The following is a 21,059-nucleotide window of genomic DNA, read 5'->3' as shown; positions in this document are numbered from 1 at the left end:
AGGTCCTCCTCAGTTTCAGCAAGCAGGGTTGTGTCAATAGATCTTCCACCAATCCTGATGCCACAATTCTCCTCATAGAGCCCAGCCTCTCATAGTATTATAATTAATGTCACAAAAATATGTATGAGGGAAAACCAATCTGTTCTGTAAATTTAAACGTTCACAAAATGTACATAAATATATTCAACCTTTAAAAAATAAAGGTTATTAAGCAACATGAGGGTGGGGGTGGAGAGGGAAATCAATGAACACACGTGTTTCTGGCACTGGACAATCACTTTATGGCCAATCACAGAATTCTTACAAAGATACTAGATACATTCTTTTTGCAAACTAACTGCAGCACAGGAAGTCAAGTGCCTTATCCTCAAGTCCACAAAGTTTTTTTAAAAAAAGAATAAAAACACTGGCATGGAGTGAGTTGATTGTAACTCACAGTGTCTCCTTCCATTATACTAAGCTACTTTAATCCTAAGTGTGCTACTTGGCAATAAGAGCACTACTGACAATTCGTTTTCAATCCAAAGTGCTAAAATGCAACAGTGACAGTATAAAGATTAAGGTGCACCTAATCCAAGTCATTGGAAGTCTCCCTCCACTCTGGAAGTCAACTGGCTGGCTGGTGCCATCTCAATGGCAGTTTCATCTGATGGATTATAGAATATTCTTTAAAAGACACAGCAATCATTTGTCTATTTGCTATACTGAACCACTTGGGAGTTTCTGTGATGCTGAACACTATCCCATAGTCATTTTAAATACCATAATGGTTACCCATTATGTGCAATGGTTGGATGAGCTTCCAGATTGATTTATGTTGGGAAGCAGGAGTGGCATCCACCTCCTAAACCACATGCCTCTGGAAACTCTATGAAATTGGGGAAATAAAGATAGTTGTGGAAAGGCATTAGGTCTTTTGTTCATATAGTCGCTATGAGTTGATCTCGACCCGACGACAATCAACAACAACACAGAATCAGATTGTTAGTTTATAGAAAACAACTTACATTCCCGTGTTCTTACAATTTATAGATATATTTGTTAGAGCCCATTAATAAAGTAGTCTTCCAGTAAATATCTTATGGTATATCTTATGGTATATCTCATGATATATGATATCTCACAGAATATCAACAGTTAACACAGTATATCTTTACATACTTAACATGTATGTTTTCATGGTTTAATTTTTCTCCCATAAATCAACTCTTAAACATGTTCTTGTAAAATAATTCCTTATGTTTTATTTTTATTTTCTATATTTATATTTAAGCTTTATAATTTTAATTTTGACTGTTTATCTATGAAGGAAGTTTACTGGTCTAGTAGGTAAAGAACTTCACTGCCAATCCAAAGGCAGGCAGGTCTTATTCAACAGCTGTTCACTGGAGAAAGAACAAAAATCTCCTTCTATGTGATTTATATTTCTGAAAACTGGAGGTTCAGCTACATGTTGTTTCTGAATTGATGGCAATGTGTTGAGTTTGTATCAATATTTATATATATGCCCACACACAAGTACTTGTTGGTGTTATGTGCTGTTGAGAGTCAATCTTCAGTGATAATTGTTTGAACGACCCATCAAATTTATTCTTGAGAGAATATTAAAATCAGGTGGGACAGATTCAAACTCTTAATTTGGCTCATATAGTACATGCTTTAATTTTCCTCTTCTTCAGTTTGAACTTGCATTTAAGCAATTGGTAGTCAGCTCCAGTAAGCCTTGAGTTAACATTACAAATCTTCGCCCACTAGGCCACCAGAGCTCCTGGGATTTAAAACTAGATAAAGTAATTTATATTAGGAAATGAGGATTATCATTTCCTTGAAATCTCAATGAGATAGAATGATACAAAAATAGGCTTAAACATACTCATTGTGAAGATGGTGCAGTACGAGCAGTGATGTGTTTTCTTTTTCTATCAAAAAGAGAATTGCTATGACTCAGAACCAAAGATAGTTTAAGTACCTTACTAACACATTTTAAATGAAATAATGAGTGACATATATATATATATTTTAATCATATAAATTAACAAAAATGAGTAAAATCTATATTGCTATATACAAGTCTTGGATAAAGACAATGCTACACATCACAAATGAAAGCTAGTAAATATTTAATTTGGAATACAATCTATAATACATAATTATCCAAATATTAATAATATGCTGACATTTATAGAAAATACGAGGGAAGTAATAATTTTAAATATCACTTAGTATTTTAAAATATAAATAATATTACCCAGGCTACTAAGAGCTGACTTTACAGTAGGTTTTCAGAGGTTGTGAATGGCTTGGGAGGAGATTGCCTATCTTTCTCTAGAGCTCTTAAAATAGATACTATTATTATCATCCAGTTAATGGGAGTGAGGGGAGGTGATAAAGCCTCCTAGTTAAAAAAGACTTTTGGTCGGCAGCATGAAGCTAGAATTCATTTTGAAAACCATCTACAGGAGCTGGGTTCTACAAAAGTTTGTAGGCCAAGACTGGTGAGCACTGAGGTGGAAAGTTGATTCACTAAAGGGAGTGAGGGGAGGTGATAAAATCTCCTAATTAAAAAATTCTTTTGGTTGGCAGCATGGGGCTGGAATCCATTTTCAAAACCATTTACAGGAGCTGGGTTCTATAGAAGTTTGTAGACCAAGATTGGTGAGCATTAGGATGGAAAGTTGATTCATTAAGGGGAGTGAAGGAGGTGATAAAGCCTCCTAGTTAAAAATCCATTAGGGCCCTCGTGCCTGGTCTAAACTGATTTTTGTCCAACATTCTTCTAAGTGGTATAACACTGGTCTGTGCATTGTTGTACAGAGGTAAGTGGTTGCTGTGACACTGATGAGCCAAATGAGATAATGGTTTACCCATGGTGGACAGTGTTTGGTGGAGCTTCCCGATTAAAACAAGCTTGGAAGCAGGAGTGGCAACTTCTAAAATGGCTTGCCTCCAGAAACTCTATGAACAGTGCTCAGGTCTTTTGTTCAAAGGGTCACTATGAGTCATCTATAACTTGACAGCCCCTAACAACAATAACAATCCAAGTCATACCAAAAGGAACTGGCAGACATAGAAGAATTTAATGAAACAACATATGAGCAAGAGCCTATGGTGATGAAGGAAGAAGTTCAGACTGCTTTGAAAGAATTGGCTAAGAGTAAGGACCCAGGAATTGATGGTATACCAACTGACGTATTTCAACGAACAGATACTGCCCTAGATGTGCTCACCAAGTTGTGCCAAGAAATCTGGAGAACAACCACTTGGTCAATTGACTGGAAGAGATCTATATTTGTTCCCATTCCAAAGAAAGGTGATCCCACAGAATGTGGAAATTATAGAACAATATCATTACTATCACATGCAAGCAAAATTTTTCTGAAGATTATCCAAAAACAACTGGAACAGCACATCAACCAAGAACTACCAGATGTGCAGACTGGGTTCAGATGGGGCTAATGTTAGATGGATCTTGGCTGAAAGCACAGAGTACCAGAAGAATGTCTATCTGTGTTTCATTAACTATGCAAAGGCCTTTGACTGTGTGGATCACAACAAGCTGTGGGTTGACTCTGAGAAGAATGGGAATCCCAGAAAATTTGATCGTGTTAATGCGAAACCTATACTTGGACCAAGAAGCAGTTGTCAGAACAGAGCAAGGAGACACTACATGGTTCAAAATCAAGAAGGGGGTTCATAAAGGATGTGTTCTGTCTCCATACCTTTTCAATCTGTATGCAGAACAGATTATCCGGGAGGCTGGGCTGTATGAGGAGAAATGTGGCATCAGGACTGGAGGAAGAATAATCAACAATCTGTGTTATGTAGATGACACAACCCTGCTTGCTGAAACTGAGGCGGACCTGAAGCACTTGCTGTGGAAGGCCAGGGACTTCAGTCTTCAGTATGGGCTGAGGCTCAATATCAAGAAAACAAAGATTCTCACCACTGGGCTGATTGGCAGCATGAGGATGGATGGTGAAAAGATTGAGATTGTTAACAACTTCGGTCTGCTTGGATCCACAGTCAACACTCTTGGCACCAGCAGCCAGGAAAGTAAAAGACGTATTATAATGGGAAAGTCTGTGGTTAGAGATCTCTCTAAAGTGCTGAAGTGCAAAGAAGTCAGTCTGAAGACTAAGGTGCCCCTTATATAGGCCATGGTCTTTGCAATCACTTGTATCAGAGAGCTGGACAATGACTAGGGATGACAGAAGAAGAACTGATGCCTTTGAGCTGTGGTGTTGGATAAGAGTATTGAATATACCACGGACGGCTGGGAAAACAAACAGGTTTATCCTGGGGAGGGTGAAGCCAGGCTGCTCCTTGGAGGGAAGGATTCTGAAGCTTCATCTGACATACTTTGGACATGTTGCAAGGAGGGATCAGTCCTTGGAGAGGAACATCATTCTTGGGAGGGTGGAAGGACAGCACAGGAGAGGAAGATCTTCAATGAGATGGATTAATTCAGTGACTGGAGTGTGCTGGAGATGGTGATACTGGCACAGGATACGGTAGAGTTTAGGGATGTTGTAAATAGGGTCGCTATGAGTCGCAGGTGACTCGACACCAAATAATAACAACAACTTCCGAGGCACCTGAATATAAGTTGGACAAAGAGTAAGGATGACAGAAGAACTGATGCCTTTGAATTGTAGTGCTGGAAAGAGTAATGAATATTCTATAGACTGACAACAAACAGGCCTGTCTTGAGACAAAGAATGGTGAAATGTCATCTTATATATTTTGGGTATGTTGTCAGGATGGGTCAATCCTTGGAAGGAGGTGTCATGCTGGGAAAAGTGGAGGGTCAAAAAAAGACACTCACAAGACGGGCTGACACAGTAACTGTAAGGGGTGAAGTGTATCAGCGATTGTGAGGATGGTGCAGGACATGGTTCAGATCTACTGTTCAGAGGGTTTCTAAACACTGTTCTATGAGAAGGAATGTGGCATCAGACTCATCAACAACCTATGTCAACGTAGATAACACAAACTTGCTTGCTGAAACTAAGGAGGACCTGAAGTGCTTGCTGCAAAGGGTCAAGGACTGCAGCCTTAAATATAAACTGATGCTCAATATCAAGAAAAGAAAGATTTCCACTACTGAGCCAACTGGCAGCATCATGATAAGACAGTGAAGAGACTGAGATTGTTAATAGCTTCAGTTTGCTTGGCTCCACAATTAAGATTCTTGATACCAGCTGCTGGGAAATCAAAAGACGAATTGTATTGGGAAAGTCTGCTGTCCAGGACATCTCCAGAGTTACTGAAAATCAATGATATCAGTCTGGAGACTAAGGTGCACCCGATACAGGCCATGATCTTTGCACTTACATGCTATGCACCAGAAAGTTGGAAAATGACTAGGGATTGATGCCTCTGAGCTGTGGTGCTGTAAAAGAGCAATGAATTACTGAATATACCATGGACTGCTAGGAGAACTAATAGGTTTATCCTGGAGACGGTGAGACCAGGCTGCTCTTTGGAGGCAAGGATTCTGAAGCTCTGTCTGACATACTTGGGGCATGTTGCAAGCAGGAACCTGTCTTACAGAGGGACATCATGCTTGGGAGGGTGGAGGGGCAGCACAGGAGAGGAAGACCCTGGATGAGATGGATTAATGCAGTAACTGGGGTTATGGGGGTAGGTGTGTCAGAGACAGTAAGGTTGGCTCAGGATAGATCAAGGTTCAGAGCTGTTGTACATAGGGTCGCTATGAGTTGAAAGCCATTCGATGGCACATAACAACAACAACACCAACACCACCACACATACAGCCATACACTGACAATTCATTTACCTAACACTTTGACAACAGACTTAATTTAAATGGAAAAGTAAAGGTAACTTTTTACGGAAAGAGTACTTTGTTTTACTGTCTTCCAGTGTGACTTTACTAATTAAAAATCTCAATATTCCTTTGCCCATGTTCTGACACAACTTCCTAACTGGTCATAATCTCTTTCTCTAATACTTTCTGGACTCTGTTTCCTAAGTAATCCTCTCAAATAACTGTTAATTATATCCTCAGGAAGCTAAAATAACTTACTATTGTATTTTTCTTCAGGTGAAAAAATAACCCTAAAAATTGCTATGATGGATTGTTTTTTTTTTTAAAAAAAAATCTAGAAAATATTTAAAAACATGAAAAATAAATCTCCAATAACTCTCACTCAGTAAATAACCAATCTGACATAGTTCCTTCTACTTTTAATGGCAATTTTTAAGGTTATCATATCATGTTACTTATACAATTTTTTCTTGTTTATTCCATGTAACAGGAGGAAAATATATTCCTATTTTTAAAGCCTCAGATACATTTTTAACAGTTGGCTCTGGACCAGTACTTTTTTAATGCACTCTTGATCTGCTGTATTATCTAGATTGCTTATAATTTAACACCATAAAAATTAATTCTATGGAAACATTTTTGGCTAATCATCTTTGAATATATTTCAGGTTATTTTGAAGGGATGGATTTTCAGTAATAATAAATACTAGATTAATGGTTTTAATTGTTTTCAGAATTCTATATAAAATTTTCGAATATGCCCTCCTATGAATTGAAATTTCCAGTATTAGTAAACGTGCAGGTTCTTTATGCAAATACCATAAGTAAGTTTTACAATATAAAACAGTTTATGTTTATGTTAAGTTTCAAAAATGCGGGAAGTTTGTGACTGTTAAAAGTTTTCTTTTAGTACATATAGGCTATCTAGACCCTCTCTGGCAATTCTATCACATTTAGCATATACACATATAATCCTCTTTTGGAAAGTTCTCTAGTAGATTCTGACTCATATTTTCTTGGCTATAATCCTTATGGAAACAGATTACCAGCTCTTTCTCCCATACAGCTGCTGGGTGAGTTGGAAACACTAACCTTTTTAGTTAGGAGGCAAGTGCTTAACTACCTGTTTTGTGGGATCTGCTTTCTTTTTTTTTTCCCCCCAGTTTTAAATGATACTTTATTTTTAATGTAGCTAGAAATAATCAATAACTATATATATATATTTAAGCAGGGAAAAGGTTTTCTTTTTTATATAGCATTATTAGCACAAAAAATTATAGTGTAGAAATATTGTTGATTTGTTATGAAAATGAAGAACGTACTTTATATCCGTGGAACTTCAAAAGCACAAGACACATTTCGGAAGACCAATTTAACTCTGCTTTCTTACACATGTGCGTGCGTGCGTGTGCTCGCACGCTCACGCACGCTCCCTCTCTCTTCCCTTCCTCTCCCTGAAGGAACGCTTTTAAGATGCATAACTACCTAAAGTACTTACTGTTGATTAGGTAACTTTGATAACGACTCACAGAGACCCTATGAACAAATCTGAATCAATCTTAATCTTGTGCCTCATCACCTCTGACATAGTTGAATCCATGGTACAATCACTGTGTAAATCTATCTCACTGAGGGTCTGCTTCTCTTTCGTTAACACTTTCCACCTTTCCAGGTATGATGTCCCTCTCCAAGAAATAGGCTCCCCTAGCAATATGCCCAAAGTATGTGAGACGAAGCTTTATCATCTTTGCCTCCAATGAGCACTCTATACTTTTTCTACAGCAAATACTAAGGTGTTTCGCCAATATAGAAGCAGTACAGGGATTACAAATAATTTCTATTTCTACATCTATGTTTAACTCAAACTTGAACCTACAGGAGTACAGTCAAGTTGGATTAGTATTGTAATTTAAATGTTTGTCTTAGTATATACTGTGCCACTGTACGCAAAAAAAAATTTTAAAGAAACATTTCCAGCTATACTAAAATAACTTCCACACTAAAAAATCTTAAACACAAATAATGATATTCTGATATGCATCAAAAATTACTTTAAGTTTATTATTACAAACCATTGTATATATACATGTAATCTTTAATGTAATAAACTTTATTGGGGTTAGTTCCTAACAGGCTACATGTAAATCAGCCACTGGTATACCATGGCTGCCTGTAATGGCACTCAATACATATAAAATTTTAAATCACATTAAATACCTTATTAAAAAATATTGGTTTTTAAAGACCTATAATGATATGAAGAAATATTCAAAACACTGTACATTTTACGTATGTTGCAAGGAGAGAGCAGTCCTTGGAGAGGGACATCATGCTTCGAAGGTTGGAGGGACAGTGTTAGGGAGGAAGACCCTCAATGAGATGGAATGACTCAGTAACTGGGGTAGTAGGGGTAGGTGAGTCAGAGACAGTAAGGTTGGCTCAGGATAAAGTAGGGTCAGAGCTGCTGTACATGCGGTTGCTATGAGTTGAAAGCAAGTCTTGAAAGCAAGTCTACGGCATATAACAACAACATTATTACTTGGCACAATTCATGTAGTATTAAAACAAAAGTATTACAATAATCTGTAAGTATGAAAATGAAAGCCATAAAAGTCTTTGAAGAAAACTAAAGCCACACGAATCTTTAAAAAAACCACAGGGACATGGTTGTAGGGTCTTGTTTTTAAATGACGGATTATCAGAAATCACAACAAAAGCAAAAGCAGCAAGTGACTGAATAAATATATAGAACTTCATAAAACAAAAGTTTTGTTCAAGGGGTATTTTAAAAAATGAAACAAGAACCTATAGATTGATAAAACTTTTACTGGTGCCATTCATCCCATAAGGATTATCTAAAATATATTTTAATTTAAAAATTATCTAAATAACAATTAAGACCAACAATGCAATCAAAATACAGGTAAAGGACTTGGATAATTCAGTTCATCAAAAATGATAATTAAAACACCCAACAAACATATAGAGGGCTCAACATCAATAGCATAATAATCTTGCCACTGAATTTATTAAAATTCAGAGCAATCCAAAGGACAAAACATAAATGCCCCCGAAGGGTACTCAGGACCAGAGTGTTAACAAAAACAGACTGTAAACCACCAACTTTTTAGTTAGCCACTTAGAGCTTGACTACTCAACACACTGAGAAGGTTCATTAGCCATTGTTGTGCTGTTATATCCCACTGGGTAGGAACAGAGTCATAGCTGACCCTCCAGTGGGTTTCAGAGACCGTAAATCACATGGGAAGAGATTGTCCATCTTTCTCCCTCAAAGGAGCTGGCAGATTCGAACCACCTGCCTTTGGGTTGGCAGTAAAACTCCATACCACTAGGCCACCAGAGTTCCCTTTACTGTTCTCATTGTTGTGTGTTATCAAGTTGAAACTGACTTATAACTGACCCTCCAACAGGTTACAGAGGCAGTAAGTCGCACAGGAGAATGCCCATGCTGTTCCTGCAAAACTGCCTGCCTTTGAGATTACGACACAGCTTCTTGTCACTAGGCCACTATAGCTACCTATTAGCCATTAGAGAGATGGTAGTCAAAACTACAATGAGATACTACATCAAAACTATGAAAATGGTAATGATATAAAAACACAAGTGTTGGAAAGGTTATGCGGAAAGCAGAATTCTATTAACTGGTGTTGGGAATGTAAAACTGGAAACAGTTCAGCAGGTCAAGAGCTGAACATACAATCCAATCTCAGGTATCCACCTAGAAGGGAGGCAGGAATACAAAGAAAAAGCTATATTTCAATGTTTATATAAAGCACTTTTCACAAAAGCCAAAAGAGAAAAAAAACCCAACAAAACAAACTTGACCACTCACTTGAAATGTCCAACAGATGAAGGGATGAAAAAATATCTGGTATATACACACAAAAAAGGGTAAAAGAGAGAGAAGAAAAAAGAAGCCCTGACACATGTCAATGAATGAAACTTGAAAGCATGCCACGAACAAACACTCATACAAAAATCAAAGATCTGTCAGTGGTTAGCAGAGTTTTGTTTGGACTCTGTGAGTTTATGATAATGGTGGTAGAATGATTTGGAAAAGTATATAAAGACGGAAGTTCTACAACTTGAAAACTGTATGCAATACAAAAATCACTAAATTATACATCTATGAATTGCTGAGCTGATCTACATTTTATTACGTATATTTTCAACATAATATAAACAGGGGAAAACTCAAAATATTAATGGTCGTTTCAACTACATGGCAGATAAAGAAAACAAAACAAGAACCAATCAAATGAATAATGAGTCCACTGAGTTTCCTAGAAGGCAAATGTTAATACTTGGAGATATTTCTCCTACTGGTGGATTCAAATCACTGTAGATTCATGGCATTTCTGTTAGTACTGCAGCATACTACTGACTACTATCATCAGTGTACGGCAGATAGCATTGTTACTTTGCTCATATTTCAGAACTTAACTAGTATTCTACAAAAGATTGATTTTTTGTTGTTTTTTAATATAAGATTGTTTTTTTAAAAGTTATAAAACTGTTTTTACAATTACTCACCACATTATAATAGCTTTTGTTGATTGCAGTTGTATCAAATCCTTTGGGAGGGCTCTTCAATGCTCCTGACTTGGGAGACACAGGCTTTTCTGAAATAAAAATTTAGTAAAGTTTCTCTCATCATTTTCAGTGGTAAGGAACACATTAGAATATGAAGGGGAAAATGCACTGAGGCATTGTACACATCCAGGTTCACTCTTCTGACAATCTCAAGTGAAATAAAAACAAGGAAAAGTCAAAGAAAGTTCTCCAAGTTGGCAAAAGATGTTACATTTCTTTTAACATTCATAGTAAGTACAATGTGTTCATAAGCACATCACTCAATTCACTCTTCAAATTATAGACCGAAAATGTCTAAGAGAGCTTATGCTCTATTTCGATCAGCAAGAGAAAGAACTGTTTAGTTACAGTATAGCTCAAGAGTACAGTGAACATAAAATACTACTAAACAGAGAAAATGCTAACAAACATGTGGCAGTATGAAAATATAAAGATTTATCGTTGTGAACTATCTTGTATGGATTCAGATCTCCCTGAATGTTAAAGGGTCTACTTCTTCTAACTCAAGGCCTGCCATAAAGCATCATACAGAGGACACAAACAGAAAAGACATCCTAAGCAAGGATGAAAATAAGAAAAACTCAAGAGAATGGAATAAATACAGTGCACAGATTACAGAGGGGGGAAAAAATAGATTCTTATAGAAGTGAAATCAGTAGCGAAGTCACATGCAAATGAAGAAAACAGATTTCAGAGCTTTAAATACCAGTTAGTGAAATACAAGACTATGAAGGGGGAGTTCCTCATGAAACACATTCCTGTAAGAATCTCTATTTCAGACACAAGTATTAAAGCTGTCATGATTACTTTAAGGATTCAAACTTTTAAAAATGGAACTGATATCGAACAATTATTTATTCAGCATAATATGTACTCAAGAAGTACCCGCAAAAAAAAAAAAAAAGAAGTACTTGCAATTGTTCACATAGCTCTGGAATATGTGTGAGACTCTTACTGTAGGTGCTAGGGAGCTGATTTTCTACAAACATAAATATTTCAATGTCCATTTTACAAACAAGAATCTTCTTCCTTGAATCAAAACTCTTAATTATTATCAAATACTTAGCCTATATTCAAAATTCCCAACAGCCTATATTCAAAATTCCCAACAGTGTTTGTCACAATATCTTTATAAAATGCTTCTTTGAATTAGGAAACATGTAAAATCTATGCAGTACAATTATTGAGCCTCTAAGTGTCTCTTATTCTATAAAAGTGCTTCCTTCTAATATTTTTTGTGCCACTTCCTCCTAATATTTCAAGTCCTTCCTCCTAATATCTTGTTTCAAACAGCACAGACGGGTCAATTCAACCTACTTTGCTATTCATAGAGCTTCAGGTAAGCTCCATAGCGGCAGAAACTCTTCTGGTGTCTTTTCTGTTTTACCCCTAGTTTCTAGATTAATGATGGTCAAGAAAAACTTGTTGAATAGATACTGATTTTGCAAAATAAATGTAATCATTAACAAATCTAACAAAGTAATACTAAAAAGTAACAGACCAGCATGCAAAAGACCAAATAAATAAAAAGGTCAAGGTAAGTTCTCATCTTACCTCATGAAGTAAACCAAAAGTTAACTATCAAATGTCAATGAAATACAAAATAATGGTATTAGCATTATCAACAGAGGTAACCAACACAAGGACTTAATGAAAGTACAAAACAAACCTAAAAGGAGAAGATAGTCTTAAAAAGTCAAACTCTAATGTCTAAGACACAAAATCAGAGCAGAAAAATCTAACTACAATACAAATCATTGTGGGTACAATCACTTAACAGAATATCTAGGATTAGGAACTAGAGGAAGAGGCAGGAGGATTAAAAGGATTTTGATTACACAAACTGTTCTACTCTACTATATATTAAAAAAAGAGTCTCTTTGTGGTGCAAACAGTTAAGCACTTGATTACTAGCTGAAAGAGTAGGATTAAATTTATACTAAGTCAGGAAATGCAACTAACAACATACCTTCTTTTTTAAATTTTGTTTCATTAATTTTAATGAACATTTAGAGAGATTTTGGATTTCCATTAATTCATTGTTGCTACTACTTTAACACAAATGAAAAAGAAAACACACTTAAAGCTGGAAGACTAACAACCCTGACACCAAACTATTCTATATCAACTGTTCGTTGGAATGTGTTCTTGAACTTTAGGATATTAAGTGACTATCACTGGAAAACTCCCAGATTCACAGAATATTCTAAGGTGCAGCATGCTTAGGGGCTTGCATGAGTGCTCATTTACGATAGTAATCTGAAGGAATTTTAACATCCAGAACAAATTCCAAACTATTTAACTTGAGATCTTGTTTGTTCAATGTTATGCATGCCTGCGATGCTCCTATCTTTCATGTTATAATAGCATGCCTCATTCTCCATTAAACATCACACATAATACTAGAAGGGAACTCTGATGGCCTACTGGCAAGAAGCTGCACTGCAATCTCGAAGGCACAAGGTTCACAGCCACCAGCTGCTCCACGGGAGAAGGATGGGCAATCTTTTTCTGTGTGATTAACTGTCTCTGAAAACCCACCAGAGGGTTAACTATGGGTCGCTTCCAACTCTTCGGTACAAAACAACAATAACAATTATAGAAGAGACAATGCACTTAGATGTCCATCCTCTAATACAGCTTTATCCCAGTTGCTCAGAAATTTAAATAGTACTTTCAATCACATCAAAGCAAAATGAATTATTGCCATCTGGTCAGAACTCACTTCTGACCTTCTAGTGGGTTTTCTTTCAGAGGCTGTAAATCACAAGAGAGGATACTGCTCATCAATCTCTCGGAGAGCTGCTGGTGGATGCAAGCTGCCAGAGAAGTGCCCCTTGAGGGTTAGCAACGTAACTGCCTACAGAGTTGTCTCTTTCCCTATATAAATTTTGCTGACTGCCAAAAGGAAAAAACAAGTATGTCTCAAAAAAGGTGTAGCCAGGGTTCGTGGAGACAAGGGGTGTGACGCCTCATCTCACATACTCCGGGCACATAGTTAGGAGACGCCAAGGTCAGTGAAGGTGGGGGAGACACTGAGCAGGACTGACTGACACAGTGCTTGTAACAATGACCTTAAGTATGTTAGAGATGGCCACAATGGAACAGGATAGAGCAAGGTTTAGATCAACTGTTTACAGGGTCACTATGAGTTTTAGTTGACTTGACAGCACTTAACAATTCGTTCACAGCTACATTAATAATTGCATATAAAATACAGATCGCATTAGGTATTTCTTTTTGATAGCTCAAATAAATAGAAAATATTTAAAGTTAAAAATGTTCAAAGTACCACTGTAAGTGCTCTAAAGATCGATCAGCAAATGATGGTCACAATGTCTCCTATCGCTGGCAGGTACAGACTATTACTCATCAATTCAAGTTAACCTAGAAAAGATCTTGATTAAATGCCTTTACAGTACAACAATCAGCTATGCAGAAATGGGAGAAATTAAAACTAATGCATTAATAATTATCCTTTAAAAGAAATCTGGTAAATCTGTATGCAGTTAGATAACAAGCATCAAGTATCATGGTAACTACACATTATTTAGTACCTCCATTTTCATTTAAAATAATTCTACTCCTAGAAGTGCCATGCTGCTACTCTTTCCTTCTTTCTTGATTTTGTAAAGAAATCCCTGTTGTGTGCCTAGATGTGTGCATGTGTATATGTATGTATATGAGTGAGTGTGTGTGTGTGTGTGTGTGTGTGTGTGTGTGTGTATAACAAAAGAGCAGAGCAAAATAAATGGCAAATAACAATTATTTATCTTCTATAACATCTCTGCTGGTCTCATGGGTAAGAAAGAAGTTGCGCTATCAGCCTAAGGACAAGTGACTTGAGTCCACAAGCTGCTCAGTGGGAGAAATATGGGTCATCTCCTGCTGGGGGACCAGCTATAAGTCAAGTCTGACATGACATCAAGGAGTTGAGATTTATAAAATGTTAAAGATTCAAAAGTAATATTCAATGTTTCTGCAGTAAGCATTAGAAAGCTCCTTCTATAGAATTAGGGAAGATCTCTGTCTTAAGCATTACTTCAAACAAGAAAGGTTTAAAGCATAAATACACAATGAAGCCGACCACTTCCACATGTGGCCACAAGATGGCAAACAACAGCTATTTATATTTCCTTAGAGAAATGGAGGAACCCTGGCAGCACAGGTGTTACTCCAGGCTGCCCAATGAAAAGTCAGCAGTTCAAACCCATCAGCAGTTTTCAGGAAAAAAGAAGTCTAGTTTTATAAATATTGATGATGTTGTGTGCCATAGAATCAGAACTGACTCAGAGCTGACAGTCCAGTGGGTTGACATGGACCAGATAGTGGATTTGAACTGCTTGCCTTGAAGAACTACAGCATAGCTTCTTACCATCAGGCCACCACTCCTTCATTAGATTAGAGCACTGGAAATTCTATGGGAAAGTTACTTTGAAACTCTCTCCTATAGGTGTTACACATCAGAACTGATTCAAAGACAAAATGTGTTTGGTTTTTCAGGAAAACACAAGAGATGAAATATTTTTCAGAATTGGTATGGAGATAAACACCCCAAAACATAAAATTTAGATGCAAATACCAGTTTAGTCAATGAAGTGTCATTTTATTCAGTAAAAATTAAATATAAAGAAAATTTATACACAGAAAAACTTCCCATTTAAAGGAAATCAGTACCAATTTATTTTATAAGGAAATGACACTAAAAGTATTACTAACCAAGTCTGTATGGTTGAAACACTAACAAAATTATTTTCAGAAAATAAAGGATTCATAACATTGAAGATAGGGGAGCTCTGGTGGCCTAGTGACAAGGAGCTGCAACTACAATCCCAGAGGTGCACGGTTCGAATCCACCAGATGCTCTGCCAGGAAAGGAGGGACAATCTCATACTGTACCAGTCAGATCTGATTTGACGGTACACGCACATAAAAATAATAAAATTTAAAAACAAAAATTTTTAAAAAAAAAATAACATTGAAGATTACAAGCCTATGTAAAATGTTATGTACCATCGAGTCACCTGTGACTTACAGCAACCCTGTATACAACAGCCCTAAGCCCTGCTCTGTCCTGTGCCAATCTCACTATCTCTGACACACCTACCCCCATTATCCAGTCACTGAATCAATCCATCCCATCGAGGGTCTCCCTTTCTTGTACTGTCCCTCAGGAGAAAACAGTTCTAACGTAAAAAAGTCATGAAAATTATTGAAAATGCACAATAAAGAAACGCTACTGTGATCTTAAAGTGTTGTTCTCAAGTGCAAAAAGTGGTAACAGAATACTGTGGTTTCATGTTTTTCTGCCCATATTTTGAAATTAGGTTGGCAAAAAAATCCTTAGCATATATTATACTCAGATTAACTTGATTATGCTACAGATGGAAATTTATTCCTAGAAGAGATTATTCCCATGCTCCAACTGTCAGCTAAGGAGCATGATGGATCACCAATATGAGCAAATGAAGTTAACAGTCCTTTAGATTTTAAAAAGCAAATAGAGGGGGGGAAAAAACGAAAGATTCTCAAAGTTACTTGAGTCAGTTTGGTACTAAAACTATAGATTCAACATGGTTTCCTGCAAAGAGTCTCTTTGATGACTGATAATCTGGCAGTTCGATGATAACACATTTAAAATGTGTTTAAAACATTTAAAACACGTACTCAGAAATAAGGTATAAAAATGTGAATTTCAAGTAAAGAGTGAAGTAGTTCTTTATGTAGTCAACATAAGTAAACATTTTATTAGCTGGTGTTTCTTATAGCTACATTTGTCACTGCCAGCCCTCAGGTTCTACCTTGCATTTCAGAAAGGAGCTCTTGATGGTTATGGTGTCAACAGAGATGTACTAAAAGGTGAGCACACTTTGTACAAGAAATTACAGCTAACAGATAGTATTAATAGCATTCTAATCAATTTGAAAATCACCCTGAGAAGTTACCTGAATGCTTCAAGTATCATTTTCAACATGCTGGATTATTAGCATGGATAAAGCATCTCTTATATGAAGTTAGGTAAAAACAGAATCCATTTAATAAAATGGAATAGACAAAATTTAAATTCTAAAGTGAAAGTGACTGCCATTTATACAAATTTAACTGGAGAGTAAAGATTAGAGTACTATATTGGACATTTACTCCCTTATTCTCCTCCTCATCTAAAACGAAAACCATCAGTCAATTCTATGAACATACCAAATTGAACACTTACCACTTGATTTGATTTCTCGAACATAGTTGCTGGGGAACCAGCCAGTTTTGCCATTGTGAGTACCCTCCCACCAGCCCCCTTCTTCCACTCTAGTAACATGTATGATATCTCCTTTTGTAAAAGAAAGCTCATCTTCATTTGTCTGCTGGAAATTAAACTTTGCTCGTACAACCAGTTGATTGTTGCTATTATCAGTCATGTCCTAAAAATGAAAGGAAAAAAATTCCATTAAGTATAGCCTAGCTCATTATAAAGTAATTAGACTGTAGTTTATTTTTAAACTATAAAGATAACCTAACTCGAAAAATTAAAAACATTCAAGAAATACTTAAACAAGTTTACTTTTCCTCCCCATTCCCTGCCCACCCTCGTACAGGAAACTGAATGGACTGAGAGACCATATTTCTAACTTTCATAACCCTAAAAAATCATGAAAGTTGAATATGCATTTCTGTAGAATTGTCTTACAGACTGTTGCTGTATATCAGAGAGTCAAAATAAACCCACAGCCGATTCTCCCGCAGGTTTTCAGAGACAATAAATTGCACCAGAGTTGAATGCCCATCTTCTGGTGGATTTGAACCATGCACCTATGTGTTGGTAGTACGGTTCCTTACCTCTAAACCACCAGAACTCCCTGCATTACATATATAGATACAGATACTTCTATACAAACTATTTCTTTTTGTCACTAATGCATTGTGGTCATTTTGCTAAGAGTACCAATATTGTCACTTTGGTGTTAAATTCTATGTAACATTAAATTGTGTAACTGTGCCATAGATTAGTCAGTTCTTCATTCACTAATTTTTAAGTTAGTTCCAGTATTTCCTTACTGAAAAACAAAACAGCATTAAAAATAGTTGTACATTTCAATTTGAAAATGCCTCTAAATAATTCTATAGGGTAAATTCTGTTCCGAGTAGATGTATAACTTGTTGTTCTGTACCATCAAGTCGGAACCGACCTGTAACTGACTCTGCAGCAGGTTTTCAGAGGCAGTTAATCACTCTGGAGGACTCTGCTTATCCTTTTCCGCAGAGCAACTAGTAGATTCATACAGCACACCTTCGGGATTGCAGCACAGCTTCTTCCCCTAGGCTACATTCTAAATTTTAAAATGTATTTCTAAACTGCTCTCACTGCAGTAAGGAACTGTCTTAATAGACCAACTTAGCCTTTTGTTCTTGGTTCTGGAGAAATAATCAGTGGGGTCTGTAAAACCTTCAGATTGTACTTCATAATGTATACAATGAATGAGGGTGAGACCTCCCCCAATCAGCTAATTTCAGGATCAGAGTGGCACAATGTAATCAATCATGCATAGTCATCCGTGATTCAAACCACACTGAGTACTCAACGAGATGTCAATTACGACTACACAATGAAACTAAGAAAATGTTTTAAACACGGAAGTTCCTGGGTTTGCAAGATCATCCATGCATGGGAAAGGGCCACTGTCCCTATTGACACCAGGCCTTATTGCTTGGATATCTCCCAGACTTAGTGTTATGTGTCTGTGTTCACCTTTTCTGGTTATACTAAATATGTAGCTCTAAGTATACATAGTCTCAGTAAGTTCTTTGAGTCATTGGAGTGAATTAACAAATCCACTAAGGTGATGAGAGACAGTAGAGGGTGACACACCTGCCCATTTGACAGTCTGAAAACACATACCTTGTGCTTTGATTCAGTTCACAGTGTCTAGGCCAGTTACCAACAGTTACTCTGAAGGATAGAGGCCCTCTAGTTTGCATATTCTCACTGAGCTCAGGTGGGCTAGGTCAGAAAATGGCTGCACAGGAAGTGCTATCAGTGAAAGAATTCTAAAAGAATTTTAAGTTCTCTGAAAGGCTCTGGGTGACTAGAGGTTGGAAAAAGACTGTGCCAACTGGAGACTGGTGACAAGGAAAGAAGGGAAGGGGTGAATCCGGAACCAGGTAGAAAATGGATTCACGTCCATCAGAGTTTGCTATGTAGGTTTTGCTCACTTTGCTCTTTTCTTAGTGCACTGTCCACAAAGGTTCTACCAAGTTACACCAAGTTACATGTCAACCAACAGTATCTAAAAAATTCCTTCTTTGGCAAACATCCACTAAAACGGAGTATTTTTTTTCAAAATGGATGTGAAGAAACAATACCTAATTTGCTTTTAGAGATTAATCTTATTTTCATATCTATATTGGATTTTTAATAAAAAGGACACTCTGTTTTTAAAGTAAAAATATTCAATAATCTTAAAAGCCAGAATTATTTTTTTTCTTCACAGATTTTGTACTCATAACTAAAGTTCTATACAAGGACTATCAATTTAAAAGCTAAATCACAGGTAACAATAACTGACACTCTTTCCCAATCCAAACCTCCAATCCACACTCCTTGTGCTAGTCCAGATGAAAACTACACTTCAGGCATAGCTGAGAGCAGAAAGACTACAGGACATTTCTATGTTGAATGATGAGGTTCTACATCCTTTTTCTCTCACAGGCCTTGACATACATTATCCAAACCAGTGGAAAGGTTAGAAATCTCTTATCTTTTTTCCTTTTAATATGTTGAATTTCGAATTATAATTCATTATAATTTAGATTATGTCCTTCTCCATTCTGGGTGGGTTTGGTTTTGTGTTTTTTGTTTTTTCAAACTTCCTGTGGCTTCTGAATATTCTTAAGTTATATGCTTATGTCTAACTCCAACCTATTAACAGTTTCATTGGACATGAGAATAATGCAAGATAGGGAAAGGCTCAGCTCTGCTGTTCATAAAGTCATAGTCATCAGTCGTAGTCAATTTGATGGCACCTAACAACATATTAACACTGTCATTCAATGAATGAGTTTAATCCAGTTATATTACAATTTTCTTCTATTATTTTACCTTTTGGGTTCTACCTGCCAAATACAGGGGGAAAAATTACAGTTTCTCAGAAATTCTTCAAGGACACACCATAGCTATAGCTTGTACTATGATCACTGTGGTGTCAGGGGTTTACTTTTTGAAATGGCTTTTCTATTCCTTGATATCCTGGGACACCACATTATTAAAGCTCAGCTAACTTGATAAAACAGCGATATTAATGTCTAATTGGGGGAAACCTCCCCTATCAGATATTGTAAAACTGAGATCATCTAAGTCTGCCCTGAAGTAAGCTGACTGGATGTGCTCAACACGTTGCTGCACACTTTTAAATTGAAGACCGTGCTTAGAAACACATTTTGCCGTCATCTGTGGCAACGTGGTAAGGGAAACAATTAGAATTGCCTGAACCCACTCTGGGGGTTAATTTGAAGCAATATAAGATAGCTGGTGGGTGAAAGAAAATAAGTACTTTGATTAAAGACTTACTAAAGGCTGGAGTAAGGTATCACACCCTTTATTCTCTTGAGAATCTATGCCCCAGTGTCTCATAGAAGATTACAGTTGGGGATTTACCTTCCTCACTTGACTGGGATGGCCTCCTGACTGAAGTCAGCTGCCTCAAGCCTGCCTGATATATCATAAACAGCTGAGTGAGCTTCTGGAGGACTTTCCAGTAAATTGTCAAGCCCCAAAAAGTACAGATGGGAGGTTTTAGATCAGGAAGAGGAAGAATAGTTAATGTTAAAAACAATGGAGTAGCTTAATAGAATGATCATTTGGGGTACAACCCCAAAACAAATTATTAAAAAGAAACTTTCCACAAAAAGGGATGGTGGGCAAATACTGGGGGGGAAACTTGTATTTTACAACTATTAAATAAAAAAATATTAATATACACAAAATATGAACAATGAACACAAGAAAAAATGCTGACAGAAAATAAAAGCATTATAACAAATATAAAAACCCTAAACAGTTGTTGTTGACTGCTTTCAAGTCAAGCACAATTCATAGCGACACTATAAACAAAAGCCCTGAAGCCCCTCTAAAACTATCAACATTTATCAAAGTTCATAAAGGTTCCGGAGGCATGTTGTTTTTAGGAAGTGGATGTCACTCCTGCTTCCAAAAAAGAGAAGAGATGGAAGATAAAAATAGAGAACATTTCTCTAAAGAGAAAAAGACAATCATATAGGTAAATAAAAATGTCAATAAATACACAGTCAGACCATAAAGTATAGCATCCAAACAGGAAAAAGAGGAAATCAAGAAACCATCTATTTTCCAGAAATCAAAGACATGAAGGCTGAAAGCTGCAAGTGGCCATCATGGTTAATATTATCACACACTAGGATGTAAGAGACACAAACGCAGGTTATACACATGGATTTCACCTGATAGTATGCATTGGAATCAGATCGATTACATCTGTGGAAGGAACCGCTGGAGAAGCTCAATATCAGCTGTGAAAACTAGGCCAGGGCTGACTGTGGAACAGACCACCAATTACTCATATGCAAGTTCAAGCTGAAGCTGAGGAAAATTAAACCAAATCCACAGGAGCCAAAATACAACTTTGAT

General features: G+C 36.7%; 1 protein-coding gene across 5 annotated transcripts in view; it reads right to left on the bottom strand.

Moving 5' to 3' along the window:
* ARHGEF7 (Rho guanine nucleotide exchange factor (GEF) 7) overlaps window positions 1-21,059 on the bottom strand; it is a 277,811-nt gene that overhangs the window by 96,246 nt on the left and 160,506 nt on the right. For all 5 annotated transcript variants that reach the window (XM_006883801.1, XM_006883799.1, XM_006883798.1 and 2 more), the window contains 2 exons: window positions 16,620-16,821; window positions 10,346-10,434 (listed from right to left, as the gene is read on the bottom strand). In XM_006883801.1, the coding sequence (XP_006883863.1) occupies window positions 10,346-10,434; window positions 16,620-16,821 (291 nt within the window). The remainder of the gene's footprint in view (window positions 1-10,345; window positions 10,435-16,619; window positions 16,822-21,059) is intronic.

This window comes from Elephantulus edwardii, unplaced genomic scaffold (assembly GCF_000299155.1).
Source record: "Elephantulus edwardii isolate Elephantulus edwardi_28Jun2011 unplaced genomic scaffold, EleEdw1.0 scaffold00030, whole genome shotgun sequence".
Lineage (NCBI taxonomy): Eukaryota > Metazoa > Chordata > Mammalia > Macroscelidea > Macroscelididae > Elephantulus > Elephantulus edwardii.
Note: the sequence above shows the minus strand (reverse complement) of the source record. Positions and strands in the feature narration are given on the sequence as shown.